The sequence below is a fragment of the Dipodomys merriami genome, unplaced genomic scaffold (genome assembly GCF_024711535.1).
Source record: "Dipodomys merriami isolate MVZ:Mamm:240054 unplaced genomic scaffold, mDipMer1.0.p SCAF_9, whole genome shotgun sequence".
NCBI classification, from domain to species: domain Eukaryota; kingdom Metazoa; phylum Chordata; class Mammalia; order Rodentia; family Heteromyidae; genus Dipodomys; species Dipodomys merriami.
Genome location: NW_027206512.1, coordinates 35,891,282 through 35,919,013, shown reverse-complemented (window position 1 = coordinate 35,919,013; position 27,732 = coordinate 35,891,282). Strand labels below are relative to the sequence as shown.

Genomic DNA, 27,732 nt, shown 5'->3' with positions numbered 1-27,732 from the left:
TTTGTAGATTCTATTGACTTTTCTTCATAGATGATCATACCATCTGAACGAGTATTACTTTTTTTCCCTTCCTCCCTCCCTCCATTCCTTTCTTCCCTTTAAAAAGGTCCTACCTAGGGGGCTGGGAAAGTGGCTCAGTGGCATGCCTTGCATGCATGAGGCCCTGGGTTCGATTCCTCAGCACCACATAAGCAGAAAAAGTCAGAAGTGGTGCTGTTGTCCAAACCTTAAAAAAAAAACACAGGGCTGGGAAGGTGGCTCAGTGGTAGAGCGCTTGCCTTGCATGCCTGAGGCCCTGGGTTCGATTCCCCAGCACCACATAAGCAAAAAGAAAAAAAGCCGGAAGTGGCACTGTGGCTCAAGTGGTAGAGCACTAGCCTTGAGCTGAAGAGCTGAGGGACAGCGCCTAGGCCCACAGTTCAGGCCCCACAACCGGACCAAAAAAAAAAAAGTCCTACCAGGATATTTGGATTGCAATTAATTTGAGGATATTAAAGATATTTTACCTTCTGACATATGAACCAAAATTGTTCCAGTTATTTAAATGTTACAAGTTTTTTTTCTTTCTAACCTGGGTGCTTTTGGTTGCCTTTTTGTACTAGTTACAATTTCCAGATAAACACTAATTATAGATCAGTAAGACATACCTTTGGCTTGTTTCTGAACTTAGGAAAAAGATTTTGGGAGGTTGATCATTAGTATTTATGTTAATTGTAGAGGTTCTGTACCTTATGAACTTTAATAATTTTTTTTCTCTACCTGGTCTGCACTTGAGTTTCCAGCACCTCTTCCTCCCAGTTCTTGGCCAATGGCATTGATTTTATGAAAGTAAGTGCATACTCACTGGTACTTGTATTAGAAAACTATAACATGAAAACAAGATGCTTACATACTCAATGATAAACATTTCATGTCAGAGACCAAAAACACTTATCACTTATGTAATCCCTTCTCCTCAGCAATAATTGAGTAGAGGATCTTTGTATCTTATTGAGAAAGCCACTAATAAACCAAAACGTCTGTCCATATCAACTGTAGTATGTCAGATCAGTGTTGTTGCTAAAACTACCTCCTCTAATTGCCAAGGTCAAGAACAAAGAACAGGTAATCAAGACATTAATAGTCAAGATTGTAAATACTGCAAAGTAGCTTAATCAGTATATCCTACCAAATATTTTGGTTGTAAGCTGGGAGCACATACCCAGTTTGATGATAAGATTGACTGCTACACTGTCAATGGATCTCAGGAAGTAAATAAGCCTATAAGACATATTGTACAGGGGGCTTGGAAGGTAGCTCAGTGGTAGAGCGCTTGCCTTGCATGCGAGGCCCTGGGTTCAATTCCTCAGCACCACATAAGCAGAAAAAAAAAAAAAAAAACAAGCGGGAAGTGGCGCTGTGGCTCAAGTGGTTGAGTACTAGCCTTGAGCGGGAAGAGCTGGGGGACAGCGCCCAGGCCTAGAGTTCAAGCCCCACGACTGGACCCCTCCCCCCAAAAAATACAGACATATTGCACAGATTCAATTAAAAATTGTTTTTATGTCTAGGAACATGGCTCAAGTGGTAGAGTGCCTGCCCAGCAAGCACAAGGCCCTGAGCTCAAATCCCAAATTGATATAAAAAATGACTTGCTGTCCTAAGTATGAGAAACCTCCAAATAAGGAAACAATGGGTAACTCTTTGAAAGCCTGAGGCTACTGACGTATGAACTTGCATGTTCATTCTCAAAAACCCATGTGAGAATAGAGGCAGAGGCACAATAAAGAGAAAATGAAAATTAGAAAGGCAAAGAAAAGACAAGGAAAAATGACTCCATATCCAACAGTGATACCCCCACCCCACCCCCCATCATCAAATGAAACCAATCTTTCTCATGCCGAAGAAGAGGAAGATAAAACTAGAGGACTAAACAACTAGAGGAAAATACAACTGAGGATGCTCAGAAGTGAGGATGAATGACATCAGTGTCCATGTAAACATTCTGACACACTGTGATGATTTGAAAAGAACTACATTAGAAAATGGCAATATACTGTTTTGTTAAGAAAAAGAAAGAAGGAATTTCATCTGAGATTAAAAAAAAATCCTTGCTTGGGGCTGGGGGTTTAGCCCAGCGGAAGGGCACTTGCCCGGCACGCGCAAGGCCCTGGGTTCAGTCCTCAGCCCTGGGAAAGAAAAAAAAAAAAAAAAGGAAAAAAAAAAACACAAAAAAAAAAATCCTTGCTGAGGTAGGAAGACTAGATATAAAAACCATGGGTCCTCTTTTTATGACTGAAGGTCTTTTGAATAAGTAGACTAAGTAAGAGATTAGGAAATACAGTAGGTGCCATTTACTATGATTCCAAAACACCAAAAAAACTTAGTATCTTCTTCAAGTTCACATCATTTCCAGGATTCCACATTACCTGAAGTTGTATGATATAGACCTTATATAAGAAAAGGTCATTATCGGCTGATCAGAAAAAGCCTCTTTTAAAAAGTATCCCTCAATGGGCTGGGAAGGTGGCTCAGTGGTAGAGCGTTTGCCTTGCATGCACGAGGCCCTGGGTTCGATTCCTCAGCACCATATAAGCAAAAAGAAAAAAGCCAGAAGTGGCGCTGTGGCTCAAGTGGTAGAGCGCTAGCCTTGAACTGAAGAGCTGAGGGACAGTGCCCAGGCCCAGAGTTCAGGCCCCATGATCGGACCAAAAAAAAAAAGTATCCCTCAGAAGAACTTGTCAAAGGGATTTGTGTTAAAGCAGAACCACTTATAAAATGGTTGAAGAAGGCAGAGAAAGAATTAATTGTCTGGAAGATGAGGATAAGAACATCGAGGTGGCATATATAAATCTGCCAGTGAAAGTAAAGTTGTAACTATGACATTGATATGTTACTATTTAAAAGAATAGATGCAACTTAGTTTAACAGTGCAATGCTACAAATTTTATCCATTATCAGTCAGAGTAGGGCAAATATAAGCAACATCATGTTTATAACATCATGTTATAAACTTTACACACAAAAGATCAATTACTGTGAGTGGTCTATAATTAAGCCTAATGAAACATTATATACATCAGTAAACATATGTAATTTGCTTATTTATAACGTTTCTTTTGGAAAAAATAGTAGTAGGTATATTGGGCTCATATTTATATACTTACAAAATCAAAGATTTGTTTTAATCATCACCAAAGAAGACATACAACATCACTATTCATTACAAAAATGAATACTAAAACCTTATTGCTAACATTGCCCACCTACTAGAATGGCTGAAATTTTAAAGACACATGAAATATTGACAAGGATATAGGCAGAATAAAATCTCATACACTGCTTGTGAGATTGTAAAATACTACCACACCTTTGGCAGTTTGTTACTTAAAAAGTTAAATATAGCCACGGGCCAGTGGCTCACACTTGTAATCCAAGCTCCTCAGGAGACCTTATCTCCACTAAACTACAAAAAAAAGCTAGAAGTGGAGTTGTGGCTCAACTGTTAGAGTACTAGCCTAGAGTAGTAGGATAGCATGCAGGCCAGAGTTCAAGTCCCAGAACCATCAAAAGAGCTAAAAAAACAACTTTTTAAAAATAGTAAATATAGAAAGCAGCATAAATCAAGTCTTTCTACTCAGGAATTTTTACTCATGAGAAGTATATGTCCATAAAAAAGACCTGAACAAAGATATTTAGTTTGATTTATTCATATCAAAACAGGAAGAAACATAAACTTCATCAATGTACATAAAAGCAACAATACTATATCCATATAATAAAACATTATTTCGCTAAAAAAGGAACTGAGTATTAATTAAGAATTAAAACATGGCTAGAACTCAATGAGTTAAAAAAAGAAAAACAAGGGCTGGGAAGGTGGCTCAGTGGTAGAGCACTTGCCTTGCATGCATGAGGCCCTGAGTTCGATTCCTTGGCACCACATAAGAAAAAAGAAAAAAGCCGGAAAGTGGCGCTGTGGCTCAAGAGGAAGAGCGCTAGCCTTGAGCTGAAGAGCTGAGGGACAGTGCCCAGGCCCAGAGTTCAGGCCCCACAACCGGACCCAAAAAAAAAAGTCTAGAATTGTTTTTAGTCCGCAGATTACAAAAATGCACAAGGAAAACTTTTAGGGCTGATGAATATGTTCATCAAATTGATATAAATGTAAATATGTGCTGTGACAAAACTTTCCATTTAGTGATACAATTTAAATAGGTGCAATTTGTTATATGTCATTGGTAAGCTCAATGAAGCTGTTAAAACTTTAAATACAAATTTAAGATACAAATACCAAGAAATACTAAGTTCTAGGCTCTAACAATAAAACCTATTCTCAAAAAACAAAACAATCACACACAAAAAAATCACAAAGATATGTTCTCTGACATTAACAGAATTAAACTAAAAGAGAAAGGTTTCTAGAAAAATTTCCAAATACTTAGAAAATAAACAATACTTAAAAACTCACAACATTCCATACAATAAATAAAAAAACTATAACTATGTGAGATTTGTTTATGTGTAAATCTAAATTAAAAGATATAGTTCAACTTACTCTTTTACTGAGGCAAATAACTGGCCACATACTGCAGCCTAATGTGCAGCAGCAACAAAGGCAGCCACAAAGGAGCCAGCGTACATTAACAGGGAGGTTCTTCTTAAGACAACTGTTAACTCTGTTGATGCTGGCTTTAAATTCTTCAGGAGCTACCTAAAGAAAAAGTTTAAGAGATAATAGCATCGTGGTATCAATTTCAATAGCCATGATTCATTAGTGTACATTTTTCTCTAATTAGCAAGATAAAGTTTTGAGACATGTAAATAGTAGACAAATAATTGACAAACTCACTTTTCCAGTTAATGAAGAAGGGAATTCTGATTCAAATTTGTTGCTCAGTCCAAATCTATTAAAAGAAAATAAGAATAAGTTATTATATATTATTGTTATTATATATAATATATAGTTAGTATGTACCACTGTTGCAAAAACATTGCACATTTAACTAATTAAAGCTCAAGTAAACAGAATGCAGAATCCTAAAGAGAGGAAGTTGAAGACATGACAAAAGTTTGACACACAAAATCACCCTAATATGCAATGTAAAATGTAACAATTATGATGGCAGCTGAATCTAAACTTTTATACAGTGGCATGAAGCATATATCAACTAATCGGAAGTACAAAAAACAACAAACAAAACAAATGGTTCACTTAATTTGAGCTACACCTGTACCACAACAACTGTTTTTTGTTTTGTTTTGTTTTTTGGTACCATCCTGGGCTTGAACTCAGGGTCTGGGCACTGAACCTAAGACTTTTGGCTCAATGCTAGAGCTCTACCACTGGAGCCACAGCTCCACTTCCAGCTTTTTGGTAGTTAACTGGAGGTAAGAGTCTCACAGGGAAACTGGGAATATGGCTTAGTGGTAGAGTGCTTGCCTAGCATGCATGAAGCCCTGGGTTCGATTGCTCAGTACCACATAAACAGAAGTGGCGCTGTGGCTCAAGTGGTAGAGTGCTAGCCTTGAGCAAAAGCTCAGGGGCAGTGCCCAGGCCCTGAATTCAAGCCCCATGACTGACAGAAAAAAAAAAAAAAGAAAAAAGAAAAAAAAAGTCTCACAGGCATTGCTGCCTGGCTGGCTTTGATAGCTAGAATTACAGACATGAGCCACTGGTGCCCAGCTCGAGAGAGTATTATTTTAATAGAATCTCTAATTTCCTGGCATAGAAATCAGCAATTGTTCTAAGTTTTAATAAGTATCCTCAGTAGACACAAGAAATAAGAAGCACAAATGTAAGGAACACAGTAAGGAAAAAGTAGCAGGAAAAAGGGTCAGAAAAAGGTAACAAAGTAGGATTTGGCCAAGTAGGATTTAACAAGAATTGTCTTAGGTGCCACTGAGCATGCACTTGTCAGCATATTTGATGGTGTGAAAGAAAATATAGATATCTGAAATAGCTACATCTATTTCTAACCCTTAAAAGATCTTTTGTTTCGTTGGTTAATTTTGGGGTTTTTGTCGGCCATGGGGCTTGAATGCTGGGTGTGAGGGCTCTTCAGCTCAAGGCGAGCACTCTACCACTTGAAATACAACGCCACTTCCAGTTTTCTGGTAGTTAATTGGAGGTAAGAGTCTCATGGACTTTCCTGCCCCAGCCTTTGAACCATGATCCTCAGATCTCCGCCTCTGGAGTAGCTAGGATTGTAGGTATGAGCTACCAGCACCCAGCAGATCTTTTCTTGAATCATGATTATGGTACTACATGTCTTTAGAACTGATTTTTTTTTTACTTAAGATATTTTCAAGAAGATAATAAAGTTAACTCACTTTGCTCTTACCTATTAGAAACATACATAGTACTTGAAGAAAAAGGCATTCATTCAAAACTCAAAAACTGAGTATCTTCACAAGAATAAATCACAATATCCTGAAAATAGGCTTTTTGAATTTGGTAGTATTTTTTTTCTTCTTGTTGTATCTGTGAAACACAGCCTAATACCCCAGGGTGGCTTCAAACACAGGATCCTCTCATCTCAGTTTCACTACAGGGATTATAGACATGCACCACCACAACCAGGCCCAAGTATTCTTTTTTTTTTCTTTCTTTTCTTTTTTTGGGCAGTACTGTACATTCAAGGTCTCAAAATTTGCTTGCTCAGCTTGCTTGTCTAGCTAGCATTCTACAACTTGAGTCATGCCTCTAGCCTTGCTTTTTCCTGGTTATTTTGGAGATGGACTCTCACAGACTTTTCTGCCTGAAACTTTTTTTTAGTACTATTCTCTACTGCATTCAAGTAATAACATGAAAAGCATTAAAATTGCTTTCAGAAATGAACTTCTCTTTTTTTAGAACTATTTAACTTCCATATCTTTACTTTTTTTTGTGTCGGTCGCAGGGCCTGAACTCTGGGACAGAGCGCTGTCCCTCAGCTCTTCATGTCAAAGCTAGCTCTCTATCACTTGAGCCACAGCGCCACTTCCAGCTTTTTCTGTATATATGGTGCTGAGGAATTGAACCCAGGGCCTCATGCATGCAAGGCAAGCACTCTACGACTGAGCCACCTTCCCAGCCCATTTTTACTATTTTAAAGTTTGCTCCGATTCTATCTTTAGTCTCCTCTGCAATCCACTTTATTTCTTCCTCTTCTTACAGACTATAAACTTGGATAAACCTCCTAGTCTTAATGTTTATATGTTTTTCTCTTCCCTTAATGTATGAGGCCATCCAGTTCTTTTCCTTCCTCATTGTCTTAAAAGAGTTCTTTTACACTCAATATCTTCACCTTCTCACTCAGTCATTATTCAAACTACTACACTGCAGGGTTTTGCTCATTTCTTTTTTGGTGGGAGGCAGTAATGTGGTTTGAACTCAGGGCTCTGGACTTACTGGGAAGGTTCTCTAGCTTAAGTCATGCTTCCAGTCCTCATTCCAATCTGTCTACAGATGAAACTGCTCATCAGAGAAGTTGGAAAAAACTTTCAGCAAGTGTTTTTCTGTACAGACACTTTCTTCTGGCAAAAAGCCTGAGCATCAGAATGTCTTATTTAGCATAAGCCTTAGCAAATACTTCCCCCTTTCTTAAGTCCTTCATCTATGCCAAAGCTTACCTTTACAAATGTAGGCCAAGCAAAACAATATCATCAAGTTTTAACAAGATCATCTTAATTTATTAAGTAAATTTTAAAGCCACATTTCATATTTTATAATATAACTAATTGATTAGTTTCAATACTACCAAAAAGTAGTTCTAGTAGGAGGCCGTCATTGTTAGAAAAACAGTGCATTTCAGTTTCAATTGACATTATAAATTATTCTTAAATATTGTAGAAAAAAAAAACACCGTAGTTTAAAGATAGGATGTAGCTCAGTGGCAAAGTGCTTGCCTAGTGAGTGCAAATGTCCTGGATTCAATCCCCAGACTCAAAAAAGACAAAAAAAATACAGTTAAACAAACAAACAAACAAAAAAGTACTTTATGCTGATAAATCGTTGGCCTGAAACAGTACTGAAAAGGCCAAATATCATCCCATAAAATGACAATTTGATGTATGTGAATAAAATGCAATGATAGACAGTTGAACTCCCCTCAAATTCTAACAATCTTGTATTCTATTAGTACAAAAAGCTAGAAGTAGCACTTAATCTAAAAGGAAATACTCAAGGTGAGTAATATCTTAATTATCTACAAAGACTAATAAAAAACATTTTATGTGGACAAGAAAGCTTTACAGTACAAAATTTCATGTATTGTCAGAACTATAAATTATTACTACCACTTCAGAAATCAATTTGGCATTAAAAATATTTATACTTTTGCTAGAGTGAATTGTCTTTTAGGATGGTAATCTAAGAAAAACATAGCCAGTGGTTCACGCCTGTAATCCTAGCTACTCAGGAGGCTGTGATTTGAGAATCGTGGTTCAAAGCCAACGTGGGAAGTAAAGTCCGTGAGGTTCTTATCTCCAATTAACCGTCAGAAAACTGAAGTGGCATGGTGGCTTAAGCGGTAGAGCGCTCCCCTTGAGCCGAAGAGCTCAGGGACAGCGCCCAGGCCCTAACTTCAAGCCCTACAACTGACAAAAAGAAAAAAAAAAAAGAAGTAACATGATACGTGGAAACAAATTTTGCATGAACAAGTCACAGAAACTGTTTACAAAAATAGTTCATATTTTCAGTAATGTTTAAATTGCTACATGACCACTTTAAATACCATTACAATTCTATTTGAATATTTTACTTGGGATTAACTACATATTTTGTCAGAAGTGAACAGGGATGTTAAGGTCCAAAAATCAATTTTTTATGCATTTCAAATTTTTCCATAACCCAGGTCTAAATTAATTTATTTTATTTATTATTGATTAATTTATTTATTTATTATTTATTTATTATTAATTTATTTCAATTTTAAACTCTCCTTTATTCCTCATACATACATACATACATACAAAATATTAATGTCTTTCAGAATTGATTAAGTGCATTGTCATTTTGAATTATTTTGAACTCATGGTAAATTTTAGCTTTTACAGAACTACAAGAATCTGCTTCAATTTGTTTTACCTTTAGCCAGAAATATTTGCTCAAGTTTATTTTCGTTGATTCTGAAATGCTATGCTATTTTTAACAATGAAAGTTTTAAAACAAGTGAAATATTTTACAATTACATTCATTGTAACACATTAATCTGAAACAGTTTTACAGCTTAAAATTATGCTAGAAGAACAGCTTGTTACTCTGAACGCCTAGAAGCTCCCTATATTCTGGGTAGTGAAACTACAAATGAGCATTTGCTCTGAGGACAGTTAATCCCTAGACTAGCTAGAGACTACCAGGCTGGCCAATTTAGGCAACCATAACCAACTCATAGTTAAGTCTTTTCTCTTACAAAGTATCTGAATACAAGACAAAGAGTTGGTACACAGACTACAAAGAAATACAAAGAAATAATTTAAATTGGAGTTAAGATACAGTAAAGTCATGAATAATTGAAAAGTTAGGAATATTTTTTAAATGCCAACAATTTTAAAAAAAAGGCAACTATGAAGTTCAGGGGAGGAAAAGTCACATTGCAACAGCTGAGGCTAGAAGTGAAAGTAAGTGAATCATAGTGGCAGAGGAAGCAAAGGACATATGATGCTGATAAAAATGACAGAAACTGTATCACCAGAGCAGCACTATATCCTCAGCAAGCATTTCCCAACTTCCCAAAGCCTGGCTGTACTATGGCAGTTTCCTTGTCTTCCTTAGTCTCTATTCTTACAATAAAACTGCACTGCTTAAGGCCATGTGGGTAGCTCTGCTCTCTGAAATATAACAAAGCCTAATAATTCATAACTGAAGAACCTGTAATGATAGCAGCAAATGATCCCAATATAATCTCAGATGAAAAATATAGAAAACAAAAATATGAGTGTCTCAATTTTTAAGAAAATATGGGCACATAAATAGACAAACATTTAATCTATCAAAATAGAGGTTCATTTTAGATACTGAAATTATGGATGACATTTTTTAATTAATTGTATTTATTTTTTTGTTTATGTGGTACCGAGGAATCAAACCCAGAGCTTCATGCATGCTAGGCAAGCACTCTACCACTAAGCCACATTCTGAGCCCTGGATGACATTTTTATATGCTCATATTTTCCAAATTTTCTCTATCAAAATATAGTAGCATTTAAATCTAAACAGTTTCTAAAAATAATTAGCAAAACTGAGAATAACTACATAAAAAATTATTATGACTTTTGCTTCTTAATGACTATGTATATTTCTGCTTTACAGGCACATAAAATTCCCCAATTTTTAAATAAGCTTCCCATTTTCTTTATAATTAGAAAAGGATTAAAATATCAAAAAGTTTACAAATATTGTTATTGGACAGTTTATCAAAGTTAACTGAAAAGGGTTTCTACCTTTTTACAAACCAAGGTCAGGAAGTAGATGAGAAAACAGGAACACAGAAATGCTAGTTTCTTACAGGTAACAAAGGCAAGCATTTGGTGATGAATTTAGGATGAAAAATCCAAAGACACAAAAAAGTTGTAATCAAAACAAAACAGCTAAGCAATGGATGGATATAATGCCTGCTAATTCTGGTGTACATTATCAACATGATATATTATTTCAGGAAAACAAATCTCCCTTTTGGTCCTATCTCAGATAAGGCAACAGACCAAAGGTCAAATGCTGTCCCAAACTGTCTGTTTTTATACCGTTGAGGATCAAACCCAGTGTCTTGTATACAAGTCCTCCACTGAGCTATATCCTAAGCCCTACACATTTTTTTCAAGTAGGGTCTCTGTATGTATCACAGCCTGGCCTTGAACTCATAATCCTCCAGATGTGAACTCCCAAGTCATTTGTAAGCATGCACAACCCACCATGCCAAGGTCGTGTGTGTGCGTGTGTGTGTGTGCGCGCGCGCTGTGGGGCTTGAAGTTAGGACATGGGCCCTGTCCCTGAGTCTTTGTGCTTTACTATTTGATCCACATGGGGGACTTTTCTTCATGGACTGGCTTCCAACCATGATCCTCAGATCTCAGCCTCCTGAGTAGTTAGGATTACAGGCATGAGCCACTGGCAGCCAGCACAAAATCTGGGGCTGGGTAGGTGGCTCAGTGGTAGAGCGCTTGCCTTGCATGCCTGAGGCCCTGGGTTCGATTCCTCAGCACCACATAAGCAAAAAGAAAAAAGCTGGAAGTGGCACTGTGGCTCAAGTGGTAGAGTGCTAGTCTTGAGCTGAAGAGCTGAAAGACAGCGCCCATGTCCAGAGTTCAGGCCCCATGACCGGACCCAAAAAATAATAATTTTTTTTTAAGAAAAAAGATTAAAATGTTTTCTTCTGGATTCATTTTACATCTGAGGACAGCTACTATACAATAAGAGAAGTTTTAAAACTTCATTCTTATTTTTTAAAAAAGTTTACAGGTCAGGTATGTTGGCACACATACACATGTGATCTCAGCACTCGGGAAGATGAGACTGCCTCCAAAATAGAAAGTTTGTACTCTAAGAAGTCTGGCTCAGACCTGTAAGAATACAAAGTTTGGGGATTTTTTTTTTCCTGACAGAAGAAACAATATTATAAAAAAAAAAAAAAGTAACAAGTAGATGCACTTGAAATAGGGAGGAGGTTAAGACTCATTAGGCCCATAAATGACAAAGATTTGAAGATGATGAAGAACCTAGACACAGGATATCTGAGGGGAGTACACCAGCAAAAGGACCTAACCCAACTAGTACAAAGTCTCTAAACTAATTTAGCTATGAGAAAACAAGTCAGTGTAACTAAAGTGAGGTAGGCAAGTGAAAGAGGATGGAAGTGGTCAGGGAAGGTCTTGAAGGCCATTAAAAGAACTATACAGAAAACGAGCCTTTATTAGGGGAGCTGAAAAAAAGACAACAGATCTGATTTATATTTTAAAATCCTCACCATGGCAGATCAAGAGGTTTTTAAGAGGAAAGACAAAGGTATTAAGAGGGACAAGTATTAAGTAGAATTAAGTATTAAGCAGAAGAGAAACAATGGCAACTCACACCAGCCATGAAAGTAACAAAAAGTGATCAATAAATTTCTGCACTGTAGATAGAAATGCTATGATTTGGACCCTGAGTATCCCCCAAAGGTCATGTGTCTGAAGCTTGGTGCCAGAGAAGACTACGGTGTGAAAAAAACTTCAAGGCCTAGTGAGAAGAGTTTAGTCATTGCAGAACATACTCTTGAAGAGTAAGGGGACCCCTGTCAAGAGTTTCAGATTTTTTTTTAATGTTCTATAGATATTACAAGATCTATGAACATAGGAACTAGAAATTTCAGAAGGAAACTGAACCCATGGTTATGCAGACGGTAGTATTTCCTAACACTAAACTCTGAGCTCAATGGAATCAGATTTTTTGCTGTTTTTGGATATGAAACTATAATTATAAAAAAATTAACAGATTCTGAAGCTGATGTTTATCTGGCTGCCTCAGTGTGTGTCTGAGTACCAATATAGCTCAAAGAGGAAGGACTGGAACTCAAAGTGTATTCCTAGAGTTAATGACATATTTGAACAAATATAAAAGTATAAAAATTCTATACCAAAACAAGTACAAAAATGTTAACTTTGTGATCATATTCTAACTAGCATTTCAGTTTATCCAGATCTGTGAAAATATAATCTCATTCAAGAAACTAGTCAAACTAAAGACTAATTTAAATCATGCATCAAACTAAATTATATTAAGTGAAGTAAGCCAGGCCCAAAAAACATAGGTCCCATGGTTTCCCTTACTTGCAATAATTAGTGTATGTCTAGTACAAGCAGAAAAGTTCAAAAGCTATGTACATATGACCATATAAGATGATGTTAAGTGAAATGAACCCCAAGATAGGGTTTTTTTCTTTCTTGGTATTGTTTTTAACTTATTTATAATGTACTATGTGATTTTTTTTTTGTTTCTTTTGTATGTTCTTTCCCCACAGTATAACCCCTGTTTTCACTGTATTTGATTCTGGTGCCCTGCATCTTGTATATACATTGTTCTAATTTGGGGAGGAGAAGGGAAATAACAAAATGCTGAAATAAGGATACAGGTTGACCCATTGTAACAAAGAGAGGTACAAGACACTATATTGAAAACTTTACAACTTGTGGGGGGGAGGCATTGGGGAGGTGAGGAGGGAAGGTAGGGGAAAAACAAAAGGAGGAAGTAACAATGCTCCAGAAGGAAATGTACTCATTACCTTACTCATGGTAACTGTAACCCCTCTGTACAATTTTTTTACATATTAAAAAAGAGCTCACAATATCATAAGCCATGTCACTATGGTCTTACATTCTAGTGTTAGCATTTTACTGTTTCAGTTTAAATTATATTGCCAGTTATTAACAGATTATACACGTTGTGAAGCAGTAATGTGAATCTACATGGAGTAAAATTCATTTTATTAACTTTTTTTTTTAAGTCCTGAGGCTTGATCTCAGGGCCTTGTTTGCTCAAGGCTATATATAGCCACTCTACCACATGAGCCACAACTCCACTTCTGGTTCTTTTGGTGGTTTTAACTGGAGATAAGAGTCTCATAGGCTCTCCTGCCTGGACTGGTTTGGAACTACGATCCTCAGATCTCAGCCTCCTCAGTAGCTAGGATAACAAGTCAGCCACGAGCACCTAACTCGTATTAACTTTCTGATACTATAAGGATTCAGCTAAGCTATTCACTATCAAACCAAGGTTAAGATTTTTATATATCTACATTTATTCATATTATATGTATGTATGTGTGTAAATATATATAGATATATATAGAAATATCTCTCTATCTATCTATCTATATATCTATAGAGATATATAGAGATTTTTTTTTTTTTTTTGGTCGTGGGGCCTGGGCACTGTCCCTCAACTATTCAGCTCAAGGCTAGTGCTCTACCACTTGAGCCACAGCACCACTTCCAGCTTTTTCTGCTTAAGTGGTGCTAAGGAATAGAACCCAGGGCCTCATGCATGCAAGACACTCTACCACTGAGCTACCTTCCCAGCTTATTTATATTTTATATTTTAGAATATTCCTCATATTACAAAACTCTGATAAGCAAAACATTGTCACTTAATTATGTTCATTTATGAATATAAATTACGGTATATATACTGTGGCTTGGCTTGGACATTGCCTATCCTCCAAAGGCCCTTGTGTTTGAAGCCTGAGCTCAGACCAGTGCTATTGTGTGGTGAAAACTTTAAGAATAAGGCCCAGTAGGAGGTTTTTCAAGTCATTGGAGGACATGCCTTTAAAAAGGCCTGGGGAATCTTGGCTTCTTGGGTTTGTTTCTTCTGATTCTTTTTCCTTTCCTACTGGTACTGGTGTTTCAACTCAGGATCTTGCTTAACATTCTCCACTTAAAAGTTGGTCGTTATCACTTGAGCCATACCTTCTCTTCTGAATTTTTGCTGGTTAACTAGAGATGATTCTATAGGATTTGTCTGCAATCCTCAGATCTCAGCCTACTAAGTAATTAGGATTACAGGTGTGAACCTAAATCCTGGACCTGATTCACTTTCTTTTTGCTTCCCAGCCACATAAAAAGATTTGTTCCACTTTTGCTCCCGCCATGGTGTACTGCCATAGTCAAAGGCAAGAAGGCTAACCAGTCATGGACTGAAACCTCTAAAATTGTAAAGCATAATAAAGCTTTTGTCTTTTTAAGTTTATAATATTTTAGATATTTGTTATAGTAATAGAAAGCTGACAAACACAACTATCAAAAATGTTAATTCAATTAACAATTACAATTGAACAGTATAGAAAAGGAAAAGTTGACTGAGTACAAAGGAACTCTTCACTGAACAAAACAAGGACTCCACTGCAACTACATGCAAGATGAAAAAGAATAAAATAAGTAGTTCTTGCAGGATGATTATTATATATGCATTCATTTAGTGTCTAACCAACTCTACCCTATGCAAATTTCATAGGAAACAGCTTAAGAAGAAAAACAAAGCAAAATTTTTATGGCTCTTAAATATGAGAACATTTCAGCCCTGGTGGCTTCAATTTAGTTTTGAATGGAAGATCTTTTCCTTAAACCTAATAAACAAATAATTACCAAATACCACACATCTTAGAGCTAAAGCATACTACTACTTTATGAAGGAAAGCCCTTACTTCAAAATCTGTGATCCTATGGGAGAGCCATTCTCCACTCCAGCACATGCTGCTCCCTTCTCATACACGCTGCCCCTCAGTAACAGAACAGCAAGGGCAGCAATGTCATCAAAACAGTCTCCAGTTCTATGACCTCACCTTCATACAACCAAAATTAAATAAAATCACATGCAACAACTGGGAAATCAGAGGGCAAAATGGCCATTGCTATGTTTCTATATCTCATAGGAAAGTTACAAAATTTGATTTGTTTACCCAGAACTAAAGACCACCACCCTAACAAGGCCATTATCATCCTTCAACTAGACCATGACCTCCTCAATTTCAGTCTAATCATTTTACAATCCTCTCTGGCCCCACTGAACTCATCAACTTCAAGGCAAAATTATTTTTCTCTACTTCCTAGCCATACTACTCTTTCAATTAGCTCCCAGGAAATCCAAGCATGGCTTAAGAGTCTTGGCATCTGCTAGTCTCCAAATGAAGGGTACTCTTCACACAATTCTTTCATTCTTCTGAACTGTTATTCTCTCTAATCATACTAGTATCTATCACAGTACCACTGATAACATTTTTTCATACATAATTTGTCTACCACTTATAAATTCCATGACAGCAGAAAGTATGTGCCTTTCATTCACAACTATATACATAAAACCTTGTAAAATAAATATATGCTACAAAATAGACTTAAAAAAGGACTTGTTAAATTACTGAGAAAAATTCATACCTGATCATGAATAAATGAGCAAAAAATATTGTAAAAGTATTAAAATATAAACACCTAATCTCAGCATTTGGAATAAACTTTCCACTTTACACAGTTCAAATTGAATTGTTTTACTTCAAAGTACAGATTGGGGCTGGGAATGTGACTTAGTGGTAGAGTGCTTGCCTAGCATGCATGAAGCCCTGGGTTCGATTCCTCAGTACCACATATACAGAAAAAGCCAGAAGTGGTGCTGTGGCTCAAGTGATAGAGTGCTAGCCTTGAAGCAAAAGAAGCCCAGGGACAGTGCTCAGGCCCTGAGTTCAAGCCCCAAGACTGGCAAAAAAAAAAAAAAAAAAAAAAGTACAGACGAATTAGAAGAAGGTAAACAGAAAAGAGCGTCTAGACTTAGAAAATTCCAAAGAAAGTGCATTCAGAGAAGATTCTCAAACTCCAGCTAACCTCAAAGTCCCAAGTCATCACCACATACCCATCTTTTTTTTTGGGGGGGGGGGTCCAGTCATGGGGCCTGAACTCTGGGCCTGGGCACTGTCCCTCACCTCTTCAGTTCAAGACTAGCGCTCTACCACTTGGGCCACAGCGCCACTTCTGGCTTTTTTGCTTATGTGGTGTTGAGGAATCGAACCCAGGGCCTCAGGCATGCAAGTCAAGTGCTTTACCACTGAGCTACCTTCCCAGCCCAACACATACCCATCTTATATAGGCTTTGGACTAAATTATTCAGTCATTGTTTTTTTGTTTTTTGGTTTTTTTTTTTGGCTAGTCCTGGGGCTTGAACTCAGGACCTGGACACTGTCCCTGAGCTGCTTCTTTTTTGGGGGGTTGGGGGGGGTGGTCGTGGGGCTTTTAACTCTGGACTTGGGCAGTCCCTGAGCTCTTCAGCTCAAGAGTAGTACTCTACCACTTGAGCCACAGCGCCACTTCCAGTTTTCTAGTGGTTCACTGGAGGTAAGACTGTCTCACAGACTTTCCTGCCCAAGCTAGCTTTGAACTGTGATCCCCAGATCTCAGCCACCTGAGTAGCTAGGATTACAGGCGTGAGCCACCGGTGCCCAACTCCCTGAGCTTCTTTTGCTCAAGGCTAACACTCTACCACTATAGTCACAGGGCCACTTCTGGCTTTTTCTGTTTATGTGATACTGAGGAATTGAACCCATGAGCTTCATACATGCTAGGCAAGCATTCTACCACTAAGCCACATTCCTAGCCCCAATCAGTCAATCTTACAATTCACATCTATGCTCAATAAGGCATGTCACATTGTAGAATGATTTCCAACAAAATGGTAAAGATCAACCAAAAAAATGTGCATGCAAAAACGCCAAAATATAAGGTAAGTAAAAACTTTGTTGAATGCCTATATGGCTCAAGATCACTACATTATTTCTGATTCTCACACCTAACCACTAAAGCAAATATTTATTTCCTTTTTCGTATGAGAAAACTAAGGTTCAGAAAGGTAAATATGCCTGTGGTTAATTAGAGCATCTGAGAATTGAAACAAGACTGATGTCAAAGACACTTTCACAGCACTATGTATTTTTTTCCAACTGTGTCTCATAGAAGACTTTAAGGTCTTATGGATACAAATTCCTAGAGTAAAATGTGGTGCCACATGCCACTATCCCTTGGTACTGTCCCTTGCAAAGGAAAAAAAAAGCCACTTATTTTTTCAATGTGATAGTTCTCTAGTTTACCTTCACTAGAAAATGCAGGAAATGGTAATTAATTTGGCAATTCAACAAGATGCAAAAAATGTATGCAACTACTTCATTCAGAGACTATTTCAGTACCTACAATAATCTAAACATTACACTAAACAATGTAGAAATTAAGGCTGGTAAACACAATCCTCATAAAACCTTACAGCCTGTAAGGAAATATCAATAGAAAGTCTTCAAAAATCTCCAGAGTTTAATCTCTGAAATATGGCAAGGAAGACATACTAGCAAACACGTGTAGTCCCAGTACTTAGGTTTGTTCTTTTTTGGGGGGGTCCCATCGTGGGGCTTGCACTCTGGCCCTGGGCGCTGTCCCTCAGCTCAAGGCTAGTGCTCTACCACTTGAACCACAGCGCCACTTCCGGCTTTTTTTTTTGCGGATGTGGTGCTGAGGAATAGAACCTAGGGCCTCATGCATGCAAGGCAAGCGCTCTACCACTGAGCCACCTTCCCAGCCCACTTAGAAGGTTAAAGTGGGAAGACCACTAAGTCCAGAAGCTCAAGAGCAGTCTGAATACAGCAAGCCCTTGTCTTTAAAAAATAATAATAAAAATGGAATATGCCTTATATTGAGTGGAGAAAATGGTGAGAATTAGTAAGTTTTTCAAATAAATGATTAATTGAAGTAATTCTGTAATATGGGCAAATTGTGTTCAGCTTTTTGATAGCTAACCATAGAATCCAGTCTTGAGATGTTGAAACATTTCAAGAAAGATAGTATTTTATTAACTGTACTATATGGAAGATCAATAAACACTACGGTGTTCTTGGATATCTCCTATACAAAGATCATACTGCACCCTAAAGCCATTTCCAAACTTATTTCAAGTGACATTTCAATTTTCCACAGAATATCTTAAAGAAAAGCAAAAAGTGATAGCCCAAAGCCATTTATAAAAACTGGTGCTGAAAAACGAGAAATTGTTTGTGGAGATGGAGATAGTAAGATCACAAGAAAGTATATAAGAACAGGTAAGTTGGTAAAACTAAAGGAGTGCATTAGAAATCAGCAGCAAAATAACTTGGCTCTATGACATGGCTTAAATTAAAAGTCAAAGGTTTCATATATTCTAAGAAAGTCTCAAGTTTAATTCTGACAAGGGACAGATATGAAGGAAGGAGAGGTAAGCAAACACAGCACAGCAGTTATGATAGCTTAACTGGTTAATACCAGCTTCTAATTACTTATACATGGTAACTTTTAGATTAACACTGCCTTGGAGTTACTATCCTTGTGAAAAATCAAAGTCATAATCATCAATGTTTTATACTAACTTATCCTAAGAGATTACAAAAAAAAAAAAAACTCCAAACTTCAAAAATATCAGTAAGTCTGGCCAACAACTAACCTGACAGGTTAGTCACTTTTCCCTCCTTTTCATTACACGGGGAGTCATCCAAGGAAGGAAAAACAAAAAACAAAAAACCTACTTTCAGGCATGGCCTCAAGCATGCTAAGCAAGCACTCTACCACAGAGCTTTGTCAACAGCCAAGGCTGAATTTTTTTTTAAATAAAATGCTGTCAGCTTTTCTTTGACATGAGGATTGTAGAGGAGAGCACAGACAGAATGAAAAAGTTTGTAAATCCTTATTTAAACACCTACATACCCCATAGATTTAAAACAAGGCAAAAATAGAGAACAGTCCTGAGTAAAACTGAATATTAAGTGGTAATTTGAGACATTATAAATGGTTTAATTATGTGTTAAAATTAGTATCTATGGTATTAGTATCTATGATATTTTCTTAATTAAGCTGGTGATGAGAGTTAAAAGAGTAACTGTAGTGATAAAACCCACTGTCTGGTCAGGTGCTGGTACAATGATTATTCAGTGCTTTTACCCTGTTAGGTCACCTAAATACAAACTAACAGGTGCTAAAGGAATCAAAACATTACATAAGCATACCCAAATGGCAATATGACTAGTCAGTATGTCAAGTCTCGACAATATTGGGATCTAAGGATTTCGCTGACAGTCTTATAGGAGAAGTCTGTTTTACTGAGTTATTCACAGCACATCCCACTCACCCTGTACCAAAATATGACAACAAATGTCCCAGACCTTCTCAGTCTTGCTGGCCCTTTTGTACTAGTGGCAAAGTGAAACAACGAGATGCACTACTAGTACAGGAGATTGGCCTATGTCTTAAGCAAGCAACATAAAATAAACGAGTATCAAGTTGTACACAACTCCAGGCTTCTCTGGGGGGGGAAACATTAACTTCCTGCTTCCGGACAGCTCATTGCTTGCTTCAAGTCTTCACATCCTTTTATTAGTCACATCCTTTCAGAAAGCTTTCATTCCTTATTGTTTGAAAAATACTGGACTGTTGCTGTTGGAAAATGACAAGGGGGGTGGGGTGGGGTGGGGGCAGTTCAGGCCCAAGGAAGGATTTAAGATTACAGGAAGCCCTGACAGTAGCTTGTAGATTTTTATAAATTCGTTGTAAACATACACCTCCATATCTCAAATGTATGTTCATCCACAAATTCTTACTGTACACAACTGCAGGACCTTGCACTGGTTGCAGAAACTAACCTGAAGAGAAGGGGGGGTGGGGGGGAGGGAGACTTGTGGGTATGTGTGAGACACACACACCCCACCGTGAGCCTCGTTACCGACTGTCACTGGGGCCTTACACGGCCCAGATGTGGCTTCGGAGCCATATGTCACCGGGCTCAAAGGGTAACTAGGGGGGGTCATAAATCCGCCTGTGCCACTCCGAACCTGGAGGGGCGGCCAGACCCTAAAAACCACGTTCCGCACTGGGATCCGGCGGCCGGGCCAGGCCGGGGGGGGGGGGGAGGGGGTGGGCGGAGGAGGGACGGTGTCCGTCCCCACTCACCAGTCCTAAGGAACCGAGAACAAGGCACGTCCTCACTTCCTGGTCGCCTGCCCCTGGCCAAGGCCGCGGAGCCGGGACCGGCGGCGGGGCAAGGGGGTCCTGAGTGGCTGGGGCCCAGCCGTCCCCGTGCTCTGGCCTCCCATCCCCGTCCTCGCCCTCCGCCGGGCCTTACACGGTGACGTGCCCCGAGCCGCGGACCACCACCGGGTCCGGCGAGTACTTGAGCAGCTGCTCCTCCAGGGCCCGCTCCTCGTCCTCCTCCTCCTCGTAGATCTCGTCGAAGTCCGCCATCCTGCGCCGGCGGGCCCCCTGCCCAGGGGCCTGAGTGCGGGACTGGCGCCGGGGGGCCGGCGGGCGAGGCGGCGGAGGCTGCGGGCGGCGGAGGCTGCGGGAGCCGCGACGCCGGCGCGGAGGCCGCCGAGTTCCTGTCCCGCTGTCTCGGCTCCGGCTACTGAGGAGAGGGGGTCCGGCCCGCCCTCGCCGCCATTACCATCCGCAACAACAACAACGCGATGTCAACATCCGCCCCCGGGGCCGACACCTCCACCAGCTCCGCCGCGGCGGCCGCAGCAGCAACTCAGGCAACCACAGCAACAGCCGGAGCCACCCGCTGCGGGAACTGCCGACTACGGCATCGCGAGACTTCCCGGGAGCGCGGGGCGGCCGGGCGGGCGGCCGGGCGCGTGCGTAGGCGCGCCGGATGCGATGACGGGGGCGCGCGCACGTGCGGCCTCGCGCGTCCTCTAGCCTCCCGTCCCTCTTCACTTCCACCCTCCCGCCTGCCGGGGTGCGCGCTCCCGCCGGCGCGACCCCGCGCCTGGGCCCCGCCCCCCGCCCTTCCACTGCCTGAATCCGCGGCCCAGAAGAAGGCGGAGTTGGACGGCGAGGCGAAGATCCCAACTGGGAGGGCTGAAACGGGGAGGATGGGGAGGCGGAGGGGAGGCCACGGACAATTCCCCAGACAAACTGACAATGACATCCCTGGCTGCAGGATTTATCATGAGTGTGACTGTCACTGTAATAGTCTAATCCCCGTCTTTGGTCAGCTTTCCTCTACAGTGAGAACCAGACTCGATTTACAATACTGCAAGAATTCTTGTCTACTAGGCTACAGGATTTCCCGGTACATCTCCAAATTCAAACATCTGGTTCCTTCAACAAGTCCAATATACAATGCTATCGGGGTACTATTTTTTTCTTTCTTGTTACAAGAAATCTTACCAGTAGTGCTGTGAAACAAAACTGATCATCTGGATTCCAGGCTCCCCAACTCCCTCAGCAAGCATAACCTGTTTTCTTCCATCAAAACCTTAGGGCATCTCTTCCTTTTCTACTAAAGAAAGAGGGGTGGGGGGAATTGATTTATCTGCCTAGGGTCACTTTGGGTTTTTATTTTCCTAGTCAACTTTCCAGGCACATGAGGGCAGAAATGGGCTCTTGAGATTCTGGATATAAGACTCCACATTGAGCAGAAGAAAGGTCAGCTCTACTGAACCCAGTGCTCCTCAGACTATTCTCTAAGTACAGTGTTTATGTCTTAAGTCCACTCTATGTGAGTATTGTCTGAGCAGAAAAAGTGCTAAGATCACATGGACTGTGAGAAATGCCAGACAACCAGTTTACTATGGATTAGAGTTGAAGAAAATGGACACAGTGAACTAAGACAAAAGAAAGGAAAAACAGATGAATCAAATTTGTCTACTTCCACAGATATATTCACTCAACAAATTTTTATTGAGTTCCATCTATGTGGCAGGCACTGTGTTGTGCGTTTGCACCTGTGTGTGAATATGAATGAGGTACATAGCTTATCTATCCTTTCGAGTAGCCTATCTATCCTTAAGGCAAGAAAATGTGATTCTATCAGGTGCTCATCCTTATGCCAAGAGCACTAATGAAGCACAAAGGAGGCAGCTTAGTCTGATGATTAACAGTGGGTTCTTGAACCTGACCTTGAGTCTCTGTCACTTACTATGTGACTCTGCACAAGTCATTTAACCTCCCTGTTCCTTCATATGTAAACAGTGGATATAATAACACCTACTACAGCTACTCAGCAGATTAAGTGTCTTAATATATGTCAAATTCTTAGAAGAGGGCCTAGGCACACAATAAATAGAGTAACAAGAAGAGGGATTTAAGGCTTCAACCAGATCCTCAAATGAGAATTGCCACCAATTTTTGCTTTGTGTAATGTTCAGCTGTTTATGGAGCACATACACAATATATCATTTAAGGTTGACCATGATGGTATCTGCCTATGGTCCCAATTAGTAGGGAAGCAGAGGTAGAAGGATCATGGTCCACAGTCAGCCGGAGCTGACCTGGGAACAAGGCAAAGAGGATGAAGAAGATGAGTTAGCCTCTGTACTTTGAGAGAGACTAATGTGAGACTCTCTGAAAACCAATGTAAGGCTAAAGGACTAGGGGAGTGGCTGGAGTAGTAGAGTGGTTAAGGCCCTGAGTTTAATCCTAGCATTGCAAAAATTACTTCATATATACATACATACATACAGACAGACAGACATTATTTCACCATCCCCCAAGACTCCCATTAGGTAAGGAAGAGGGCATAATTTATCCCTTAATTTCAGAGATGCCAGTGACTCTGGCATTCAATGGCTATATGACTATTGAATGGTCTCACTCACAACATCAGCTCCAACACATTGTACCAAACTCCAGAGTTTCCTCCTTGGCAAGCACCAGGTGGTCAGTGGCTATGCTCAAAGCAGTGGCTGCAAAGAGGAGGAAGAGTAGGAACCATAGGGAGGAAAGTCAGTTTGTTCCTGGCACTGCCTATACCCTTCAGGCTGTGGCTGAGGATTCATCTTTCTGAAGATACAACATCCCTAATGTTAGTATCCCCAAGTTTCTTAATCACCATATGGCTGACAACTTCACAGCTCAGTATTTCTCCAGCAACTTCTACGATTCAGACAAACAGCCCCATGAATGTTATCTGAATTGAGATGTATCATTACTAGTGGTATTTCCAGACCATTTTGAGTTCCTTAGGCTTCAGAGGGCTGTGGGAATCTCATCCTTATCTTAACTCTTGTTCGATGTGGGAGAAATGTTCCTGTTCTAAGAGCTATTCACCAGAGAGATCTTTGTAATTCCCACCACTTGGATATAAAGGAAGAGCTGCTTCTTTTCTGCCACATTCCCCTCTTCTTTTTCTCTATTCTGAAAAACTGTGCCAGTGTGTGGAACATAGGAATAAGGCCAAGAGGGTAAAGGAAGATGAGTCAAACATTGCACCATGACAGTTGACATCATAATTCCAACTTCCACCCCCAACCTTCCAGGGTCCAGTTTCCTGTCAAACTCCTTCCCCAAGTCTTTCTTGAGGATGAACCAGCCTTTTCAATATCTTTCTTCCCTCTCCACATCAGGAGCTCTCTGTGCCCTGCTGAGCTCCTACCCTTCTAAACACAGTTTTGCTTCATGTTCTTACCTCACCTGCACTACATTTACCTTCAGAACAGATGGCTCAAAACAGGATAATGTCTGGGAGCCTCCACAAGCAACAAGTCTTCAGTTGCTTTTAAAGCAATTATTCCTCAATTTGAAGCCCTTTAAGTTCAGTCACTCCTGAGCTGAGTACCATTGGGAAATTTTAACTTCTTAAGCTTCTTTTCTTTCACTCAAAAATGGAACCCATGTCATGGGTTTCTTGGCATCAAATGTGATAATGTATATTCTGTGGAAGGGTATGATTCTCCTCTTCCCAAATTCATAGCCCTTACTTTCAATGTGACCTCAGCTGAAGCATTTGGAGATGAGAACTTTGGAAACTAATCAGACATAGCTGTGTTCATGATGGTTGTCAGATGGGATTGGTACCTTTATATCAGACGACAGGAAGAAGGTAGTGGATCGAAAGCCAGGAGAAGAACCCTTTACTAGGAACCAAACAGGCTAGCACCTTGATCTTTCACTTCCTAGTCTCCAGAACTATAAATTTCTGTTGTTCAAGCTATCCAGTCCACATGGATGGAATGTTTATGACCCCACAAAACTTGTCAGTCAGGCCGTGTGTTGGTGGTTCACATCTGTAATCCTAGCTGCTCAGGAGGCTGAGATCTGAGGATCACAGTTCAAAGCCAGCCCGGGCAGGAAAGTCCGTGAGACTCTGATCTCTAATTAACCACAAGAAAACCAGAAGTGGTGCTGTGGCTCAAGTGGTAGAGCACTCACCTTGAGCTGAAGAGCTGAGGAATAGTGCCCAAGCCCAGAGTTCAAGCCCCAAGACTGACAAACAACAACTTGTAGGTCAGGCTGAGTGTGGTGGCACATACCTGTCATCTTAGTTCTTGGGAAGTGGGAGGAAGGATTGTGAGAGGACAGCCTGAGCTACATAATGAGACTCTCTCAAAAAGAAAAAGAAAAAACCTTGTATGTTGCAATCCTACCCGAAGGTAAGGGCACTAGGCGGTGGAGTCTTTGGAAGGTGATTAGGTCATGATAACAGGGCCCTCGTGAATGGGATCAGTGTCCTTAGAAATCAGAACCCCAGAGAATTCACTTGCCCCTTCCACCATGAGAGGCCTTACATCTTCCAGCCCGTTGATCCTGGACTTCTTAAATTCTACAACTATGAGAAATAAATGTTTAGTTTTTAATAAACCATCCAGTTTATTATATTCTCTTATAGTAGCTTTAGTAGACTAAGACTGAAGAGATGGCATTCTGTTACAGTAGCTCAAGATGACAGCATTATATGAACTTGTATTTGTTCATTCACTCATTTGTTAACAAATATACACTAAATGATTCTCATGTACCACACGGTGGGCCTGAGCTAGGGACTTAGCAGTAAGGGAATAAACAGAATGCAGTCCCTACCTTCAGGGAGCATAAAGTCTACTGAAGAGTGCCAACTGATAATTATAAAAATAAGGAACTATTATAGGTTTGATCAATCCTGTGGAGAAGCACAAGGGAACATGAGAGTAGAAAACAGACCTAACTTCCTCTTACAAATCAGGATTTCTTCTCTGGGGAAATAGTTAAGCTGATGAACTAAGCAAAAGTTCATGGGGAGGAAAAAAAAGAGAGAACAAAGGAGAAACAGTAGAAATGCCATGTTTAAGACCATGAGACAGAAAAGGGGCTTTCTCAAACTCACAGCAAGCCAAATCCAGTGTGACTGGACCATAGTGAAAAAGAGAGCCAGATTTGAGATGCCCACGAGTGGGCATGGGTCATGAGGGAGTTCTATGTTTACCCAAAAAATAAACTTAAAAAAAACACACACACACACATTCTCTCAAGTCAGTATTACTTTCTCTTAGTGATGTGAATCATATACGGAAATGCTTGAAGGATTTCAGCCTGTGAGGATCATCTAGGAACTCTGTACTTGGCATATTTAAAGACACCAATGTGTTCTTTGAAGCTGTCATGGAGTTTGAGGTAATCTGTAAGTTCCGAAAATTAAATGCATGTTGCTTACCAAGGGAATAACTTAGACTATCCACATATTTCTAGCTGAATCGTCTCAGAAATATTGCTGTTATCTTCCTTGTTGCAGTTACTTGTGTCCATTGGAAGACATTTGGAAATGAACTAGGAAAAAATGACTATTTAGAAAGGTAAGGGAAATGTGGTAGCTCATGCTTACAATCCCAACGGTCAGGAGCGGGCTGTGTTTGAGGCAAGCCTGATACACCTAGAAAAATCCTGTCTTACCCAGACGGTGGTGGCTCATGCCTGTAGTCATCAGACTCTTTTCTCTAATTACTTACCAAAATAGCCCACCCACACCCGAAAAAAAAACACACAGAAAGAGAGCTGTGTGTAGTTCAAGTGGGAGAGTACTAGCCTTGAGAGAGAAAAAAAAAAAAATCTTAGCGATAACCCCAGGCCCTGCATTCAATCCCTAGGACCAGCTAAATAAATAAATAAATAAATTATCTTGTCTCAACAAGAATAAAAAGGGATAAAATGAAGCAAAGAAAAAAGTAGAGGCAGGCACCAGTGGCTCATACCTATAATCCTAGCTACTCAGGTGGTTGAGATCTGAGGATCACCATTTGAAGCCAGCCTAGGCAGTAAAGTCCTTGAGACTCTTATCTCCAATTAACCACCAGCAAGCCTGAAGTGGCACTGTGGCTCAAGCAGTAGAGTGCTAGCCTTGAGCACAAAGAGGCTCAGGGACAACACCCAGACTCTTAAGTTCAAGCCCCACCACTGACAAAAAAAAAAGTACAAGTCATATTGATATCAGTGTATACATAGTGTTTCACATTATCCAAAACACATGCACTGAAGAGTCACATCTGACTCTCACAACACCTTAGGGAAATAAGCAGAAGGGTATTTTTCCCATTCCATAAACTTCAGAGGCAACTGGAATTAAATGACTTACTCAAAAAAAGTGGCTCTAAGTGCTTGCCTTGCATGCATGAGGCCCTGGGTTCGATTCCTCAGCACCACATAAGCAGAAAACCTGGAAGTGGCGCTGTGGCTCAAGTGGTAGAGTGCTAGCCTTGAGCTGAAGAGCTGAGGGACAGCGCCCAGGCCCAGACAGAGTTCAGGCCCCACAACCGGCAAAAAAAAAAAAAAGTGGCTCTAAAAGACTAAAGTGCAATTAAGAATCCCTAGTGTTTCTGTGAGGGGAAAAACAAAGTTTCCTCTAAGGGGAGACAAGAAAAAAATATACCTCTATGAAAAAGGGAAGTGAATTGCTTTTTATCAGTATAATGAACAATTCTTAAGAGGTTATGAAGAAGTTCACATGCTTCCACAAACATTTAACCATCCTAGGGTAATCTATCAGAAACCCTGGAACGGATGACTCAACATTTGTCCTCATCTGTGCCATAGAGCTAATTATATAGTACTGGTGAAGTTGTATAGTTGTAATGGGATAATGCACATAAATTATGACATCCTTGCAACCACTGTTAGTTGTTATTGATAGTGATGTTGTTATTAACCAGGAGGGATAGAATACTAGACAAAGAGTATATACTTGGGTTTTCATGCAACATCATAATCATCCCACTCTAAATTGCCTAACTGCCTAAAAATACGCCTAACTGCCTCCTTCACAGAAACAATTTGCCATAATGATCATTCTGAGCACCTACAAAGCCTTGTAGAAACATAAGAAGATTCTGCAACTGGTCTTTCTCCTTCCCATTCTCAGCAGAGCTGTTTGTAGACAGTAGAAAGGGTCCATGAGCATCCAATCAGATGGGAAGTTGTCTGGCAACTTAAGAAATCAATGGCTGATGGCCAGGTGCTGGTGGCTCTCACCTGTAATCCCAGCTTCTAAGGAGGCTGAGCTCT

At 39.9% G+C, this 27,732-nt stretch overlaps 1 protein-coding gene across 1 annotated transcript in view; it reads right to left on the bottom strand.

The window, feature by feature from the left end:
- Positions 1–21,060, bottom strand: part of Chic2 (cysteine rich hydrophobic domain 2) — a 34,773-nt gene extending 13,713 nt beyond the window's left edge. Inside the window, exons 1-3 of the mRNA XM_070012468.1 lie at positions 20,603–21,060; positions 4,826–4,880; positions 4,532–4,687 (exon numbers count right to left, since the gene is read on the bottom strand). Of these exons, the coding sequence (XP_069868569.1) occupies positions 4,532–4,687; positions 4,826–4,880; positions 20,603–20,721 (330 nt within the window). The 5' untranslated portion in view covers positions 20,722–21,060. The remainder of the gene's footprint in view (positions 1–4,531; positions 4,688–4,825; positions 4,881–20,602) is intronic.
- Positions 21,061–27,732: the final 6,672 nt, after the last annotated feature.